This window comes from Fusarium redolens, assembly GCF_020744475.1.
Source record: "Fusarium redolens strain MPI-CAGE-AT-0023 chromosome Unknown BKA55scaffold_10, whole genome shotgun sequence".
NCBI classification, from domain to species: Eukaryota; Fungi; Ascomycota; class Sordariomycetes; order Hypocreales; family Nectriaceae; genus Fusarium; species Fusarium redolens.
Genome location: NW_025763673.1, coordinates 1,063,524 through 1,077,689, shown reverse-complemented (window position 1 = coordinate 1,077,689; position 14,166 = coordinate 1,063,524). Strand labels below are relative to the sequence as shown.

Sequence of the window (14,166 nt, the reverse complement as noted above, 5' to 3'; positions counted from 1 at the left end):
GCTCAGCCAGAAATTGCTTACGCACCCATAAGGCGGCCAAGTTCTCACAAAACGTCAGCATATGAGGTAGAGCCATGTACCGCTATGACCCCACCCTTGACTTTATAAAGAGCATGTTGTATTGGAGCGGAAGGTGCAAGTGTTCAACACTATAGAAGCAAGTACTTCAATTTCAAGAGTCTTAATAGCCCTTAAATGGCAGCCAATAATATGGGACGGTGGCTGGGGGGCATAATGTAGGACTACGCTGCGAAACGCCTCCTGGGCAATTCGATAAGGATTAGCGTTTATATCTCTCGACCACGGAAGTTCCCGTGTGGGAACCGCTACAAGGGGCGTCGACACAGGGGTTGCAGAAATTAAGATCAGCCTTTAAGAACTATAACTAATTTAAATCATGCCCCAGGCTTACGCCGTCGGTGCCGGCACGGGTAAGGCTGGCTGTCCCAACAGACTGGGTCAACTTTGGGCGGGAGCCGGGGGATCCAGGAATTTGGGCTGGGTTGAGGGCGGAGTACTGCGCCCGCCCACTCAGGTAAAGCCGAGGGGGTTCAATTGAAACTTACGCCCACATTCCACCTCCCCGTTCAGGATCGAGACTTGGCCAGGCGAAGCTGAGCACCTCGACGACCTGCTGATTTTCTCCCACATTTGAAGGTACTCTGTAGAGAAATACGCCTTTGAATGCGAATTGTCGCGCGGTTGCGGCCTTGCGCGCCACTCGCTTATCAGCACGTTATCAATTTTTTAATTCTTTTTAAGGAAAGAGAAGAGAGGAACAAAAAGGGGGGTGGGGGTTGTTTGGGGTTCTGCAACCTTCAACGTTGAGGCTGGTCGATGCGAGCCACTATGCTCTTTCGGTTCACTGAGGGTGAGTTTGCAACTTCCGCCGCGGAGATTGAACAATTCTGGCGTCAAGGTCTCGTGTCCTTCAATCACTATGCCTGTGCCCAACACAGCCGTCGCCGGCACTGCCACTCATGTTTCTTCAACCCGACCGCTCCGCCCGCCGATTCTGCCCTCAACAGTGCATACTGACCATTCCAGTCGTGTATTGGCTTGCTTCGTGCCATGGTTCGTTGCTTCACCTACACTCACGCCGTCTACCTGCTAGTTCCCCAGGAAGTATTGCGACAAGCCTGGTAGAGTCATCCCACTTCCTCGTGGAACTTGCTAGAGTCTTAAGCACGTGACCCAACAACCCTACAAGTGGGGAGACGGGAATCTCGAGACGTTAGTCCGAAAAATCTCGGCCGACAATTTTCGGCTAGGACACAATGGATTTCATTTTGACTCCACAGTAGCTCAAGCAGCGATTTGCTCAAAGACAGGGAAGCAGTGGCTGTGATGTTCTCTGTGAGATGCCAGTCCCAGTCCCTGAGGCATCGTGCAATGCAACATAGCCAAAGCCTTGCGACACCAAATCCGGAACTCGCGATCAACGTCCATGTGGTCGAATATTTTGTTCAAGAGACAACGAAACCTTTGTCGACATACACAACTACTACGATTTTTGCAGACATAAGGCCAGCCCTAACCCAGGCAGAAGCAGATTCGAACAAACGGGCCGTCCCGGCAAGCTTGCCGCAGCTGCGAGATCTGAGCAGACCCGGCCAACTGGGCCCAGCCAACCCCAGCCCCACCCTCAGCCACAGACCAACCAGCCCAAGGCCCGAACCAGAACTCAACCCACAGAAAGACATCCGCATCCTCATTCAAGTCCGCAACAACTGTGTGCCACCTATCCGGCCAGATCCCACTAGATATGCTGCCTTAGAGATTGTTACTTTTCTGGTGGAAAGCCTAGCTCTTTAAGAATATTCTCCATCCTCTTCCTCGACTCATCAACTGAGAGAGACTTCCAGAAGCCGGGTGGGGCTCGTTGGTGCGGAGGATGCTCCCAGAACCAGCAGACGGAAATACTGGGGTCATTCGGTACGGAGACAATTCGTCTGGAACTAGAAGGATGAGGCAAGGGTCAGCAGGATGCGAGATATTGATGTGAAGGGCAAGAGGAACTTTGAAAGAAGTGAAAGGCTTGAAAGGAGTCGGTTCACCTAAGCGGAGGTTTAGCCACATTTCGGGCTGATAATGGAGACATAGTAGAGGTTGAGTGTGGCATCCCCTAAATCTGCCCTTATTAATGGATAGGGCAGGACTGGAGCGGGAGGTATGACGCTGAAAAAGGTGATGGATAGCTTTGGGAGGCTGAGGGATTGCAGGAGAAGCACGACCCAACTTATACCTGCAGTTTGATCACGAAAACGAAGACGGGGACGGTTTTGGAGTGTTGAAGGTTATGTTTGACTCCCGCTGTGAGAATTCTAAGGCTGAGCAAGTTGAATGAGCAGGCCATCTTAGGTCTACTGAGTTGGTATCTGCTGGAACCACTTGCGTACCAGTTGAATTCCGGCATTGCATGGTCGTAGCTAGTCAGTTGCCGCAGTGGACGCCCATACCTACTGCGTACACACTAACAGTGTGTGCGGGCGGCAATGTGTGCTCTGTTAATGATGTACCTTTCAAATTGACTGACGGTTTAGCTGTCCAAATGCACTCTGGAAGTAGCTCTGAATTGGGATCCCCTGGTGAGCCCCGAGTCAGGTTGCTGCATAATTTTTGAGTGGGATACCCATGCGCGGCTGGCTCTTTTTCATGAGGGGTCATCCAAAATGGCGCTTGATTGGTTAAGCCCTTAATTGACACTATCCCTGCAGGCGGTTCTTCCACGCCAGCCAGTGATGCTTATCTCCACGCTGCTCCACGTTGCACGGAAAATTCTACAGGCATGCAAGTATTGGCGGGGCAAGCTCCGACCCTATAATTTAACCGGGTATCCTTCTCAAAAAGATGGCCATATACCCCGATAGTGGACTTAGAATCGTAATTTCATTTCACGGGAGACCTGGCCTCGGTGAACCGCCGCACTGACTCTTTACATCTTCTTCCATGCAACCGCTCAAGCAGATCAACTGGAGTTGGTCTGATACTTTGCGTGCTTCTGTCACTCCTATCTTGTTTGAGGCTCTTGATCCTTGTGTTCCTAGGGGTGAATTGGTTGTTGAAGTATAAGCCTCAACAGTCTTCTGGGGGTAACACATTTTTGTTTCATCATTGGCAAACGAGGCTCTGCATGCAGGTGGTGTCGATTGGAATAAAGCCAATTTAGCTTCAACAAAGACGACGTGGCTCCCCGTCAGCAACTGGGATCGGTACAATGGAGCAGTCGCAGGCGGCGCACCGCGCCGTCCTCGTTTGCGGCTCTCGTCGTGCTCTGGCTCAAAAATCCGCTGTATTGAGCGCATTGAACGATGCAGATTTGGCTCCCTCGCCATCCAACGAACAGGAACATATAACCGAGTCAGTGGTGGGTGGTTGAGAGCAGTGCAACTGTCCCTGGGCTATTCCATTAGGCTGATTTGAGGCGCGTCCTCAACATACATCTGTCCTAGAGAGGACGGAAAAAAGGACCCTGAAACATGCGAGGCAGGTTGCGCCCGCCTTCGAAATGCCTAGCCGCCCCGACGAATCTAGAGGCTTCGTGGTCAAGCAGAAATCTACGTCGACTCTGTGCCTCTGGTGATAGTGTGTTTTTGCTGCTGTGTTTGACACGGCTGCGTCCTAAGCCGTTAAGCATTCCGATTCGCTCAATGCAGGCTGCCCAGGTGGGGCCCATCCCTCACATTTCCACGGCGGAAATCGCGGTGAAGGGGGAGGTGAGGTGTGGGGTGATCGGTGATGCGCCTGGACCCTTCTTGAACCAGCGGGTTGGGACGCCTAACGGTTGCCTGCGGGAAGTCATTTTGAACATGCGTACTAGTGGCATGCTGCGCCCTACCCTTGCATATGCTATAGTCGGGCGGCTAACGCCGCTGATCGCTTCATCTAGAATTGCTTATCGAAGGTGAGACCAGGAGATAAACCTCGCCATGAGCCTGGGGCAGAGGTGCAACATTTGTTAGGCAAAGTTTATAACTGCTCCACATAAAGATTTGTTTCACTAACATGTCTAACCCAACGTTCCGCATACAATCCATGTAAGGTTTTATCGATATCTAGCGCGGCGCCTCAAGCTGCCAGTGAACAAAGCTCGAGTCAGTTCTTTCTTGCGCAGGGGAAAGGTTTTCTTTAAAGCACTAGGGTCAACCATAACTGACACCGATACCTGAACTCTTAACTTTTATAATACTCACCTTGAGCCTAATTTTCCTTTGTTTTTGCTGGACTACTCTGCTCGTTCTTGTCCTACGATGCATCGAGCTCACATCGACCCGTCCACAGTCGTGGGCATCGTCTTCGGCGTCCTGTGCGTGACGTATGAGCTCAGAATTCATGTATCCCGTCCATGCTGGAGGAAGCCATAAGGCATTCGAAGGGAGTTTATGCCAGTGAGGTGACCTCAGTTGGTTTCAGCAGACAACAGAAGCCCCGGGAGTAATGACGAATCCAAAAGTATGCTGCTTGGACATGGATCCATTTGCAGAGCAGGCGGCTCCTCGACTAAGACTTTAGTGAGTGACCAGCTATATAAGCAGCTGACCGACTCCTAAATGAAAGCCAGGTATCAGCAAAGCTCCCTACTACCCTCCACATTAGTGTATGCTGTGAGAATTGGGTGCCTACGTCTTTACCTTTACCCTTCTCATCGCTATCGTTTTCCACATGCCATTTCCCTTTAGATTGCTTTGCGGCCTCCTCGAGAGGCTCGAGAGGAATGCCAGGAGGTCATCGAGCATCGACACGATCCAGGAACGTGACACCATTCTTGTCTGGCTCAACACCCCGCAGTCATTCCACGGCGAGGCCCAGAAGCCGTTGCATTCTTGTCAAGATACTAATATTACCGGCGTAATCTTTCTTATTCCACTTCTAAATTAAAGAGTGTATAAAAGGAGTCCTTAGGGTTTGTAAGTATAAGGGGATTAGGAGTGAGTAAAGAAACTGATAGTGATATCCGGTTTTAGGCTCCAGTTGAATTTAGAGAAGGAGATTGGCTGTGCTAAGTTGACTCGCGATAGTCTCGGCATGGACATCGGCTCAAATGCAACAGACAGTCTCATGGACTTCGGTCTCTAGTCGAGTCTGTATAGCACCATAGACAACGGCAGCAGGAAGCAACACTTAAAGCACTTCTAACCTCTCTCTATAATTACCCTCAGGTGTTTGCCGGTAAACACGATCGATATGCTCGGCTCGGCACTAAGAACATGCCGGCCGAGCACTGTTGCACTATGCAAACCATTTAGCCCACGTTTAAATGGACCTCTAAGAGAAGGGCTACTTCCCAAGGTTAGGGTTTAAAGAGACTGGGTTTGGTAGTGGCGTATCTTGATTTTCCGTTGTCGACACGACCCGCAAGCTGAAGATATATAAACTCTTTAGTCCCTTCTTCATACTAAGGGAGCTGTTCGATGCTTGGCATGGGTCCCTACCGGATGAGGGCGCGGAACTGGGAGTAATGGGCAGAGATTAACCCCCTGGCTTGACTCGCGTGTTGACGAGGTCGAGGAATCTGAGAAACTAAAGGTTCTATTGACCATCATATTCGATATTCTCAGTAACGGTTATAAGATTTATTATATGTAAGGCTGCAGCCTTCAGCTATTTAAGTGAAATAGTAAATTAGCCTCCTAGCTAGACCCTGACAGAGCCTGCAGCGATTGTTTCACCATGAAGAATGATGTCATAGTGGTCAAAGGATGATACTCTGCACATGATTTTACACGCTGTCAGCATAACAACCTGTCGGCAATACATCTGCCTGTAGATGAAGCTAATCCTACTGTTAAATGAGTAACCTGCTAGCATTACAACCTGCTGGATGGTAATTTGTTGGCATTATAAATCTTTGAGGGGCGGTTCTGTCCCGATGCGTCGGCAGTAAGCCGCCCTGAACCCCGAGGAATGAGTCGAAGCGGGGCGAGGTATAGTAAAGACTGCCAGCCATTGCTGACGTCTCCCGATTGCCGGAGTAGGAGCAGGCTGCTTCAGTCCAGCTTACTTCAGCCCACGCAGTAAGTTCTCAGATGCCCACTTAATAACATGCTCCTTTCGAGATGGTGGCTGCCAATGAACACAAATAATTTTTCGAGCATTTGCTGCACCCATATTTCGCCAAAGCTGTCTCGATCGTCCCCAGGGCAGACGGTACGGTTACAAGCCTAAACCCCTGATCATCGTTCAGCCGTCCTCCGTCACCACGTCCGTGCTTTGTCTGTAATAGGCAGTGATGCACTAAATCAGGCCATGGTTGCATTAACCGACCCAGTAGGTTGGCCTGGACCCCATTGATCGGCAAGGTGACACAGAACACGATCCAATGATCAGCTAGTATTACGAAACCCTTGAGTTTGCATAGGGTAGTCAAAAGGTAGTGGCGCAAAGGCGGTACCACTTTGTACCACGTCTTCTGGGTTAGTGGATATGCCATATCTCTTGTTGGGGCATGTCGAGAAAGAGACATTCGGATACATCATCATGCGAATTATCATGCGAGCATTTCTAACGCCATTATTTTCAGCGCAGCCTGAGTTGAGGGAGGTGTTAAGGGCGTTCCAATACTACCACGGACTTAAGTCCAAGTTGGGTTTCAGCTGTTGATGCATGTCGGTCTCGGGACAACGACGAAAACTTCCTCAAGAAAAGCTCAGTGCTTCTCGTGGCTGTCCTAAGCTGTGGTCTGGTGAATGCTAGTTAAGTCCTCCATATATACCGGTATCTGCAGCACCTTTTCGTTGCTGTCTAGCTTCTTGTATCCCTTCTCAACTGCCTCAACGCGGTTAAAGATGGGGAGTAGCGAGTCCTGCAAAGCTTTCGCATGCCTATATCCACAGCAACAAACGTTAGTGAGCAGTTCCCGCGAGGGAGGTCCTCAGGCACCTCTTAACATGCATAGGGAGATTCAACCTTGACCTGACGCAGTGGGACTGCAATGACCTTGGCTTTTGGATGCCTCAGCTGTCAGGCATCAACAGCCGCGACAGGGGTCCAGATTACCGCTGCTTCAGTTAGACGACTGGGATCCTGACGGCGCATATGACGAATCTCCTACATGCATCCATTACTCAATCGAGTGGAAGCTGGAGCTGCGCAACAGTCGGTACCTGGCTTTAGTTTTACGGACGGTTCGAGGGTCGCAGGGAATGGCCTGGGCTATTTGTTTAGTTGTTGCACCACTGTGGATCATGGCCTTCATCATCTCATGGCCAGCATCAGATAGTCGGGGCGCCATTTTGGGCCACCAAGCTGAGGCTTATTCTGGAAGTTGACAGTTGTCATTATCAGGCGCAATTAGCAGCCTCTGCAAGCATTTTGGCGCGTCAGCAATTTTAGTGCACAATCCTATTTCTGACATTTCACGTTGCGCACTGTAAAAGCCACATCTGTTGGAGATCACAAATGTGAGACGACCAAGTCGGTGGCAAGGTGTGAAACAAGGTGGAACATTCCACGGAGGTGGTGCCTGTACATAAACAGTAGTTCTCCTACTGCATATTTTGAATGAATTAAGAAACCTGAATCTTCCCATTTCAACAGGTTATGAGCCCGGAAGGCTAAACTAAATCTAAAGCTGAGTCTCCTACCTAATCATCCGTCCCTTACTCACAAGGACCTCACAGTCCCTTCCACTGCAGCGGAGACTCAACAGCGGTCTTGGACCCCGCCAGAATTACGACCCTTCATCCTGCTGTCTCTTGAACGAAGAACCCGCTACTTGATCATTTACCAATCTCGATACTTTCTTCCCTTATTACACAGCCAGATGGAAATGACCTGCAGAAAATCTCTGATTTTTCTATCTTGGCTGTTGTGTTGAACTTGCTTTTTGGGAAACATAGATGACACCAACCTCTGACTGGAAGTCCGGACTTCCGGGCTGCCGGTCTAAACAGCCTGTCTGAAAAAAAAAACTAAAAAAAACTGGAAGACCTTCCTTCCGGTTTGATCAAATTGGCCCCCACAAAAAGGACAGATTTAACCAATCAACTGATCAGCGGACGCAACAACAATCAAGCACGCTGCTATGGTCGCTGCCTTCAAGGAGCAGAAACGCCTGAACGATAAGCGATTCAGGAGAAAGCAGCGCCAAGATCATCCAAGAACCAACAACCGAACCAGAAACGCGGACGAGGACGAAGTTACAAATGCTCTTGCCATCCATGCCGAACCCGTCATACAGCTGATGGCATACCAGGGTCAAAGGTTGAGCGATTTACTCGAGAAAGTACACGTGTTGGATAGCGGAGCTTCGATGCACACCTTTTGCAAAAGGGCAAACTTCAGCACCCTTCACCCCTGGAGCGGCGGACAGACAGTTGGAATCGGCGAAACACAAATCACCCCTCAGGGTCTGGGAAACTATATCCTGCGGCTGAAAGGGCTTGACGGTCCGCGACACCTGGCGCTCGACAACTCAGTATACTCCCCTGAAGGGCGTGTCAACCTTGTTTCGATATCTGCTTTAACAAGGAAGGGGGCAAAAATCTCTTTCGGCGACAACCAAGCCAGGGTGGCATACGACAATCGAGTAATCCTGACAGCCACTGTACGATCAGGGATCTATGTTGTGGACCAACCAGACGAAGCGATCAACGCAGCCTTGGCGTCACTTGTTATCAGCGACCCCGAACTTCAAATATGGCACGAAAGACTTGGACATCTAAGCGAGAGCGGAATCAAGGCACTGAGGGGGATGGCACACGGCATTCACCCCATTCTACGCGGACAAAATTGCGAACCTTGCATAGCTGGAAAACAGAAAGAGAGACCACACCGAAAGTCAATCCGGAAAGGGACGTATCCGCTAGAATGCGTCCATGCAGACATTGCAGGACCATTTTCAGACACAGCATATGACGGCTCGCGATATTGGGTTGTCTTCGTGGACGATTTTACCCGCATGGGCTGGGCATACGCAGTCAAGGAAAAGTCCGAGTTCACAAGGCGTTTCAAACATCTCCTCGATACATACGAGAGGCCGGAACGTCGATGCCATTACCTCCACGTCGACCAGGGTGGCGAAAACCGCAGCGACCAGCTATGTACCCTCTGCGATAACAAGGGCATCACAATTTATTATACCGCGACCGATCAGCATGAGCAGAATGGGATTGCGGAGGCCTTTAATCGTGTGCTTCAAGAAAAGGTTACACCCACACTCGAGCGATCGAACCTGCCGCGAAAGCTCTGGCCCTATATCCTCTACGCGGCCGTGTATATACGGAATAGAAGCCCTAACAAGGCCCTGAACAAGACGCCCTATGAGGCGTGGTTCGGAGACAAGCCAGACCTCTCTCATCTCCGCGTTATTGGTGCAAATGGATGGGCCATATTGCCATCCGCCAAGAGACAAAAGCTACGTGCAAAAACGATTCAGTGTCGACTTCTTGGATATCAAGGCTCCAGTAACTACATTGTTGTAGACAACAATAGCCGAGTCTTCATCGCCAACAATGTCATCTTCGACGAATCCAGCTTTCACGAGGCAACAGGAACACCTACTGGATCAAAGAGAACGAGAAGCGAGGGACCTACCTTGTATCCAGAGCCAGAACCTTCACCCAAGAAAGCAGCTCCGCCACGACACGATGCCATCCCACAGGTTGAAGAGATCATATCGGAGAATGAAACAGACACTATTCATGTCCGAACATCCGAGCCTCGCCATGATTCGACCGGGGCGACAGGCCAGGACGAAGAGCTCCGAGTCTCACAGAGATTAACCAAAGCAAAACTTCCCTCGAGGTACCTGCTCCTAGGAACCAATACTCTCACTAACCTCATGTGCGTCCACGTTAATCTTGCGGCTTCTCTGGAAGACGAGGCGGAGCCCGAACGATAAAAGAAGCCCGAGGTTCTCTTCAGTGGGAGAACTGGTTCAAGGGAATGACCGCCGAGATAGACTCCATTAAGGAGAACGGAGTCTACACCTTGGCAAATCTGCCACCGGACCGAAAGGCACTAAGGGGCAAGTGGGTATTCAAACTCAAAAGGGGAGCTAATGAAGAAATCCTGCGGTTCAAAGCACGCTACATGGTCCGAGGCTTCGAGCAACAGGAAGGAATCGACTACAACGAGACGTTTGCCTCAGTCGTCAAGCCTATGACTTACAAGGCAATCTTCGCTATAGCCGCAACGCTTGACCTTGAGCTCGGACAAATGGATGTCAAAACCGCCTTTCTCTATGGGAAAATCGACGAGGAGATCTACGTTGAGCAACCAGAGGGCTTCGATGACGGAACCGAAAGAGTCTGGAAACTGCGAAAAGCCTTATACGGGCTGAAGCAATCACCTAGAATATGGTACCAGACTCTCTCTTTATTCCTCTAAGAGCAGGGATTCCAGCCTCTCGTTTCCGACATGGGTGTCTTCATCAATGGCCAAACCTACATTGCCGGTTACGTGGACGACCTGCTCATCGCAGGACCATCAAAAAGTGACATCGAGATGATAAAACAAAACCTCAACCAACGGTTCAGCATGACAGACCTGGGGCCTTGTCACTTCTACCTAGGGATGTCCATTACTCGGAACCGCAGACAGCGGAGACTGAGCCTCTCGCAAAAGGGGTACATTGAGAAAGTCCTGAAGGAATTCGGACTATGGGACTCCAAACCGACTGCGACCCCAGTGGCAACAGCGAAGTTAGAGCCCGCCCTTGACGATGAAGACACTCACTCAGATCGCAAGCACTGGTACGCTAAAGCAATCGGATGTCTGATGTACGCAATGCTAGGGACCAGACCAGACATTGCATTCGGCGTCTCCCTATGCAGCCGCTATCTCGCAAATCCCACTAAGGCCCAGGAAGCCGCAGTGAAGCGCATAATGAGGTACCTACGAGGAACCTGCGACTTCAAGCTCGAGTTCCGAGGGGATATTCGCCCGTTGACGGGCTACACGGACTCGGACTGGGCCGGAGACACTGAGACTAGAAGGTCCACTGCGGGATACATCTTCAACGTTGGCAGCGGTGCGATAAGCTGGGCCGCAAAGCGACAGCAATCAGTGGCGCTGTCTACCTGTGAAGCTGAATACATGGGGCAGACACAGGCAACCAAGGAAGCCATCTGGTTGCGAACCTTGCTAAAAGAACTACTGGGAGGTCTAAACGCCACAGACCAAATCGCTGCCACAATTATCTACGGAGACAACCAAGGGGCAATTGCAATGACTAAGAACCCCCAATACCACTCCCGCACAAAGCACATTGCGATTCAGGAGCACTTTGTGCGAGAAAAGACGGCCAGCGGAGAAGTTGAGATGAACTATATCCCGACCGACAAACAAGTGGCTGATGGACTCACAAAAGCACTTCCCAAGGATCGTTTTCAGTTGTTCCGGAAGGCTCTGGGAGTTGTCGGACCGGATGAGTAAAACTATTTGGGCCAGAAAGGGGATCCACGCTACGAAGCTGTGCGATCTCTGGAACACATTCAACAGATGTTACCCCTAGCCCACTGCGCGAGGATCCAGTGGGAGTCTACCGCCCGATTATCACATACAATGGCAGCTTGTCCAACTCACTCCAACTACCGCTAGAAGGTCAACAGTGACCTGGCCGCATGGGTTGCAATTCCTGACCAGACCAAGACTCCTAAAGATCTGGCAAAAGACGACTCGAAGGCTATGGGGGCTGTATTCAGCGGACCAAAGCCGGGAAGGAAAGCTGCATGGGTTGCAAGTCCCGAACTGGGCCATGGAACCTTGGTACTGCGAGCAGCCGCAGTTATCGCAACGAGCATCAAGGACCAGAGGCTGCTAACACGGCCGATAGCGCTGCTAACACGGCGTGATAGACCCGGCAAAAGAAGATTTAAAGTCGCATGGGTTGCAAGTCCCGAACTGGCCATGGAACCTTAGTACTGCTAGCAGCCGCAGTATTGCCAACGAGCACTAAGGACAGGAGGCTGCTAACACGGCCGAGTGCGCTGCTAACACGGCGTAATGGATCCGGCAAAAGATGAAGTCAAAGGCTCGGGGGCTGTATTCAGTGGACTGAGGCCGGGAAGTATGAGAAGCGCATACAGCGCTCATCGAGGATGACACAGATATGGGCTGCAGTGGGATTCTTGTCATATCTAAGACAATATTCCCTACGTGCCCAGGACTGTGCCGAGCCTTGACGGGTTCAGCAACACTCTTTCCTCTTTCACCCACGAAGGTGTTTTAAGGTTTTAATGAGGTTGCTGAGATCTTAGATAAGTCCAGGTACCCACCGTCTTGCTCGAGTGGGAGTGTTGGAGATCACAAATGTGAGACGACCAAGTCGGTGGCAAGGTGTGAAACAAGGTGGAACATTCCACGGAGGTGGTGCCTGTACATAAACAGTAGTTCTCCTACTGCATATTTTGAATGAATTAAGAAACCTGAATCTTCCCATTTCAACAACATCAGCCACGACCTGGTCTGTGATTTAGAAACTTTACTTCGAAAGCCAGGGCGGCCTCTGATTTCGGCTGGGGCTGTAGTTCTACCGGTGTAATATTTATATTCTTTCGTTTTTGTCCATGTCGGCTTGTGTGCATCTTTTCGTGCCTCCCAGGTTGAATACAATGGTCTGCGTCGCCTTGTTGGGAATTAAAAGCCTGGACTTGTGCTGGGCCCCTATGGTAAGGCTTATCGATGGTGCCCGCAATTACGTCGTAATTCGCCCAGACCACGTGACGACTTATCCCCCGCAAAAAGCGGCCCTTGAAATCGTGTGCGCGGCGCCTGATAAGTGCATTTGATAAGTTCCCCGCAACTTATCAGGCCCCAGACAGGAAACAAACACCACGTAGAAAGGCCTTGATCGACCGAGATGGCCGCAGACGACTCGTACACGGCCGCAGACGAGCGTGCCCGTGCCGCCCGGAGGGCGGGCCTTCAGGCGAAGAAGGACGAACAGCCGGCGAACACGGCACGGAGTTATGCTGCGAAGCAGCGGGAGTGGAAGGCGCGTTCCCCCGGCCGCCGCCCTCTCTTTTCCCCTTTGCCCTTGTCTCTTTTTTTTACGTAGAGTCCCATGGGCGGCTAACAGACGAGAACTTATAGGCCTGGTGCCGTACGCCTCGGGCTGCGGCAGACGGCTCACTTTATAGCTGGCCCGACGGCGAGCTCGTAACTCCAGACAAGCTAGCAGCGTGGCTCAAAGAGGATATCCTCTTACGACGCGTTGCCCCGCCGCAAAAGAAACCACGGGCACGGGGTAAGGGCAAGGGCAAAGGAAAGGCTGTACAGTTACGGCGGCAGCTCGAACAGGAGCAGCTCGAGGCCGCGGCCCTGGCAGAGGCCGAAAGCCTAGCCGAAGCCCTAGAGGTCCCCCTGGCCGAGGCCGCCGAGCTGCTTGCGGACGACCGCGAAGGCTACGTGCCACCCACGGCCCTTGCGCCGGCTGCAGCAGACCTTGCCGAAGGATCTCTGCTTACGAGGGGCACTATCGACGCCTATATCGCGGCCGTTATCGAGCTCTGGCGGCTCCAGGTAGCCCACGGCAACGCAAACACGGAAAACCCCCGGGGCGCCGCCGTACGAGGCTTCCTTGAGCAACGCGGCCGGCAGCGGGGGAAGCACGACCGCGCCTCCTTTAAAGACCGCGGGACTGATGGGATCCAGGCCGGCTATTCGCACGATGAATGGCTCCGGATCCAGGATCTCCTTCTCAGCGGGGCCGCATACATGCCGCAAAACCTCCGTACGCGAGTTGACCTCCTATTCGGCCACTACTACCTCTTACGGGGGGAAAACCGCCGTAAGATGGAGCTTGCAGACCTGTCTCTACTCGACTATCCGTCTTCAGAAGGCCCGACCCCCTGTGGCTGCCTCGTTACCCTTTTGCGAGACGGTAAGCTAAACAAGACGGCAAAGAAAGAGTTCATGGGTGCCCTCCGGCACAAGGACCCCTTGTTCTGTACGCAAGGGGCCTTAGCACAGCTCTTCTTCTGGCGCTGGCACGTCGCCGGCGAGCCGTCCCCGTCCTTCCGGCGCCGCCAGGACTGGTATCGGATCAAGGTTCTTGTCGGACGGGACCGCGAGCAGGAGCTCTCGTACCCGACGCAGCTACAAGAGACCTGGCGTATCTTCGGCGCCGCTGGCCTTGTCGCGTCAAAGAAGACTCACCTCCCGCGCAGGGTAGGCGCCCAGGACGCTGAGACCTACGGCACGTCGCTCGCACAGATCTCGCAG

General features: G+C 51.8%; 2 protein-coding genes across 2 annotated transcripts; one reads left to right on the top strand and one right to left on the bottom strand.

Moving 5' to 3' along the window:
• Positions 1-1,392: 1,392 nt before the first annotated feature.
• On the top strand, positions 1,393-1,815 carry BKA55DRAFT_691594 (uncharacterized protein; the record flags this gene model as incomplete). The annotated part of the gene is made up of 1 exon (XM_046199658.1): positions 1,393-1,815. One exon carries the CDS (start codon positions 1,393-1,395, stop codon positions 1,813-1,815), a length of 423 nt encoding a protein of 140 aa, XP_046048085.1.
• A 4,855-nt stretch (positions 1,816-6,670) lies between these two features.
• BKA55DRAFT_572048 (uncharacterized protein) lies at positions 6,671-7,465 on the bottom strand. The gene is made up of 2 exons (XM_046193115.1): positions 6,896-7,465; positions 6,671-6,841 (listed from the first exon to the last, which is right to left on the bottom strand). Exon 1 carries the CDS (start codon positions 7,229-7,231, stop codon positions 7,061-7,063), a length of 171 nt encoding a protein of 56 aa, XP_046048084.1. The 5' UTR covers positions 7,232-7,465; the 3' UTR covers positions 6,671-6,841; positions 6,896-7,060.
• Positions 7,466-14,166: the final 6,701 nt, after the last annotated feature.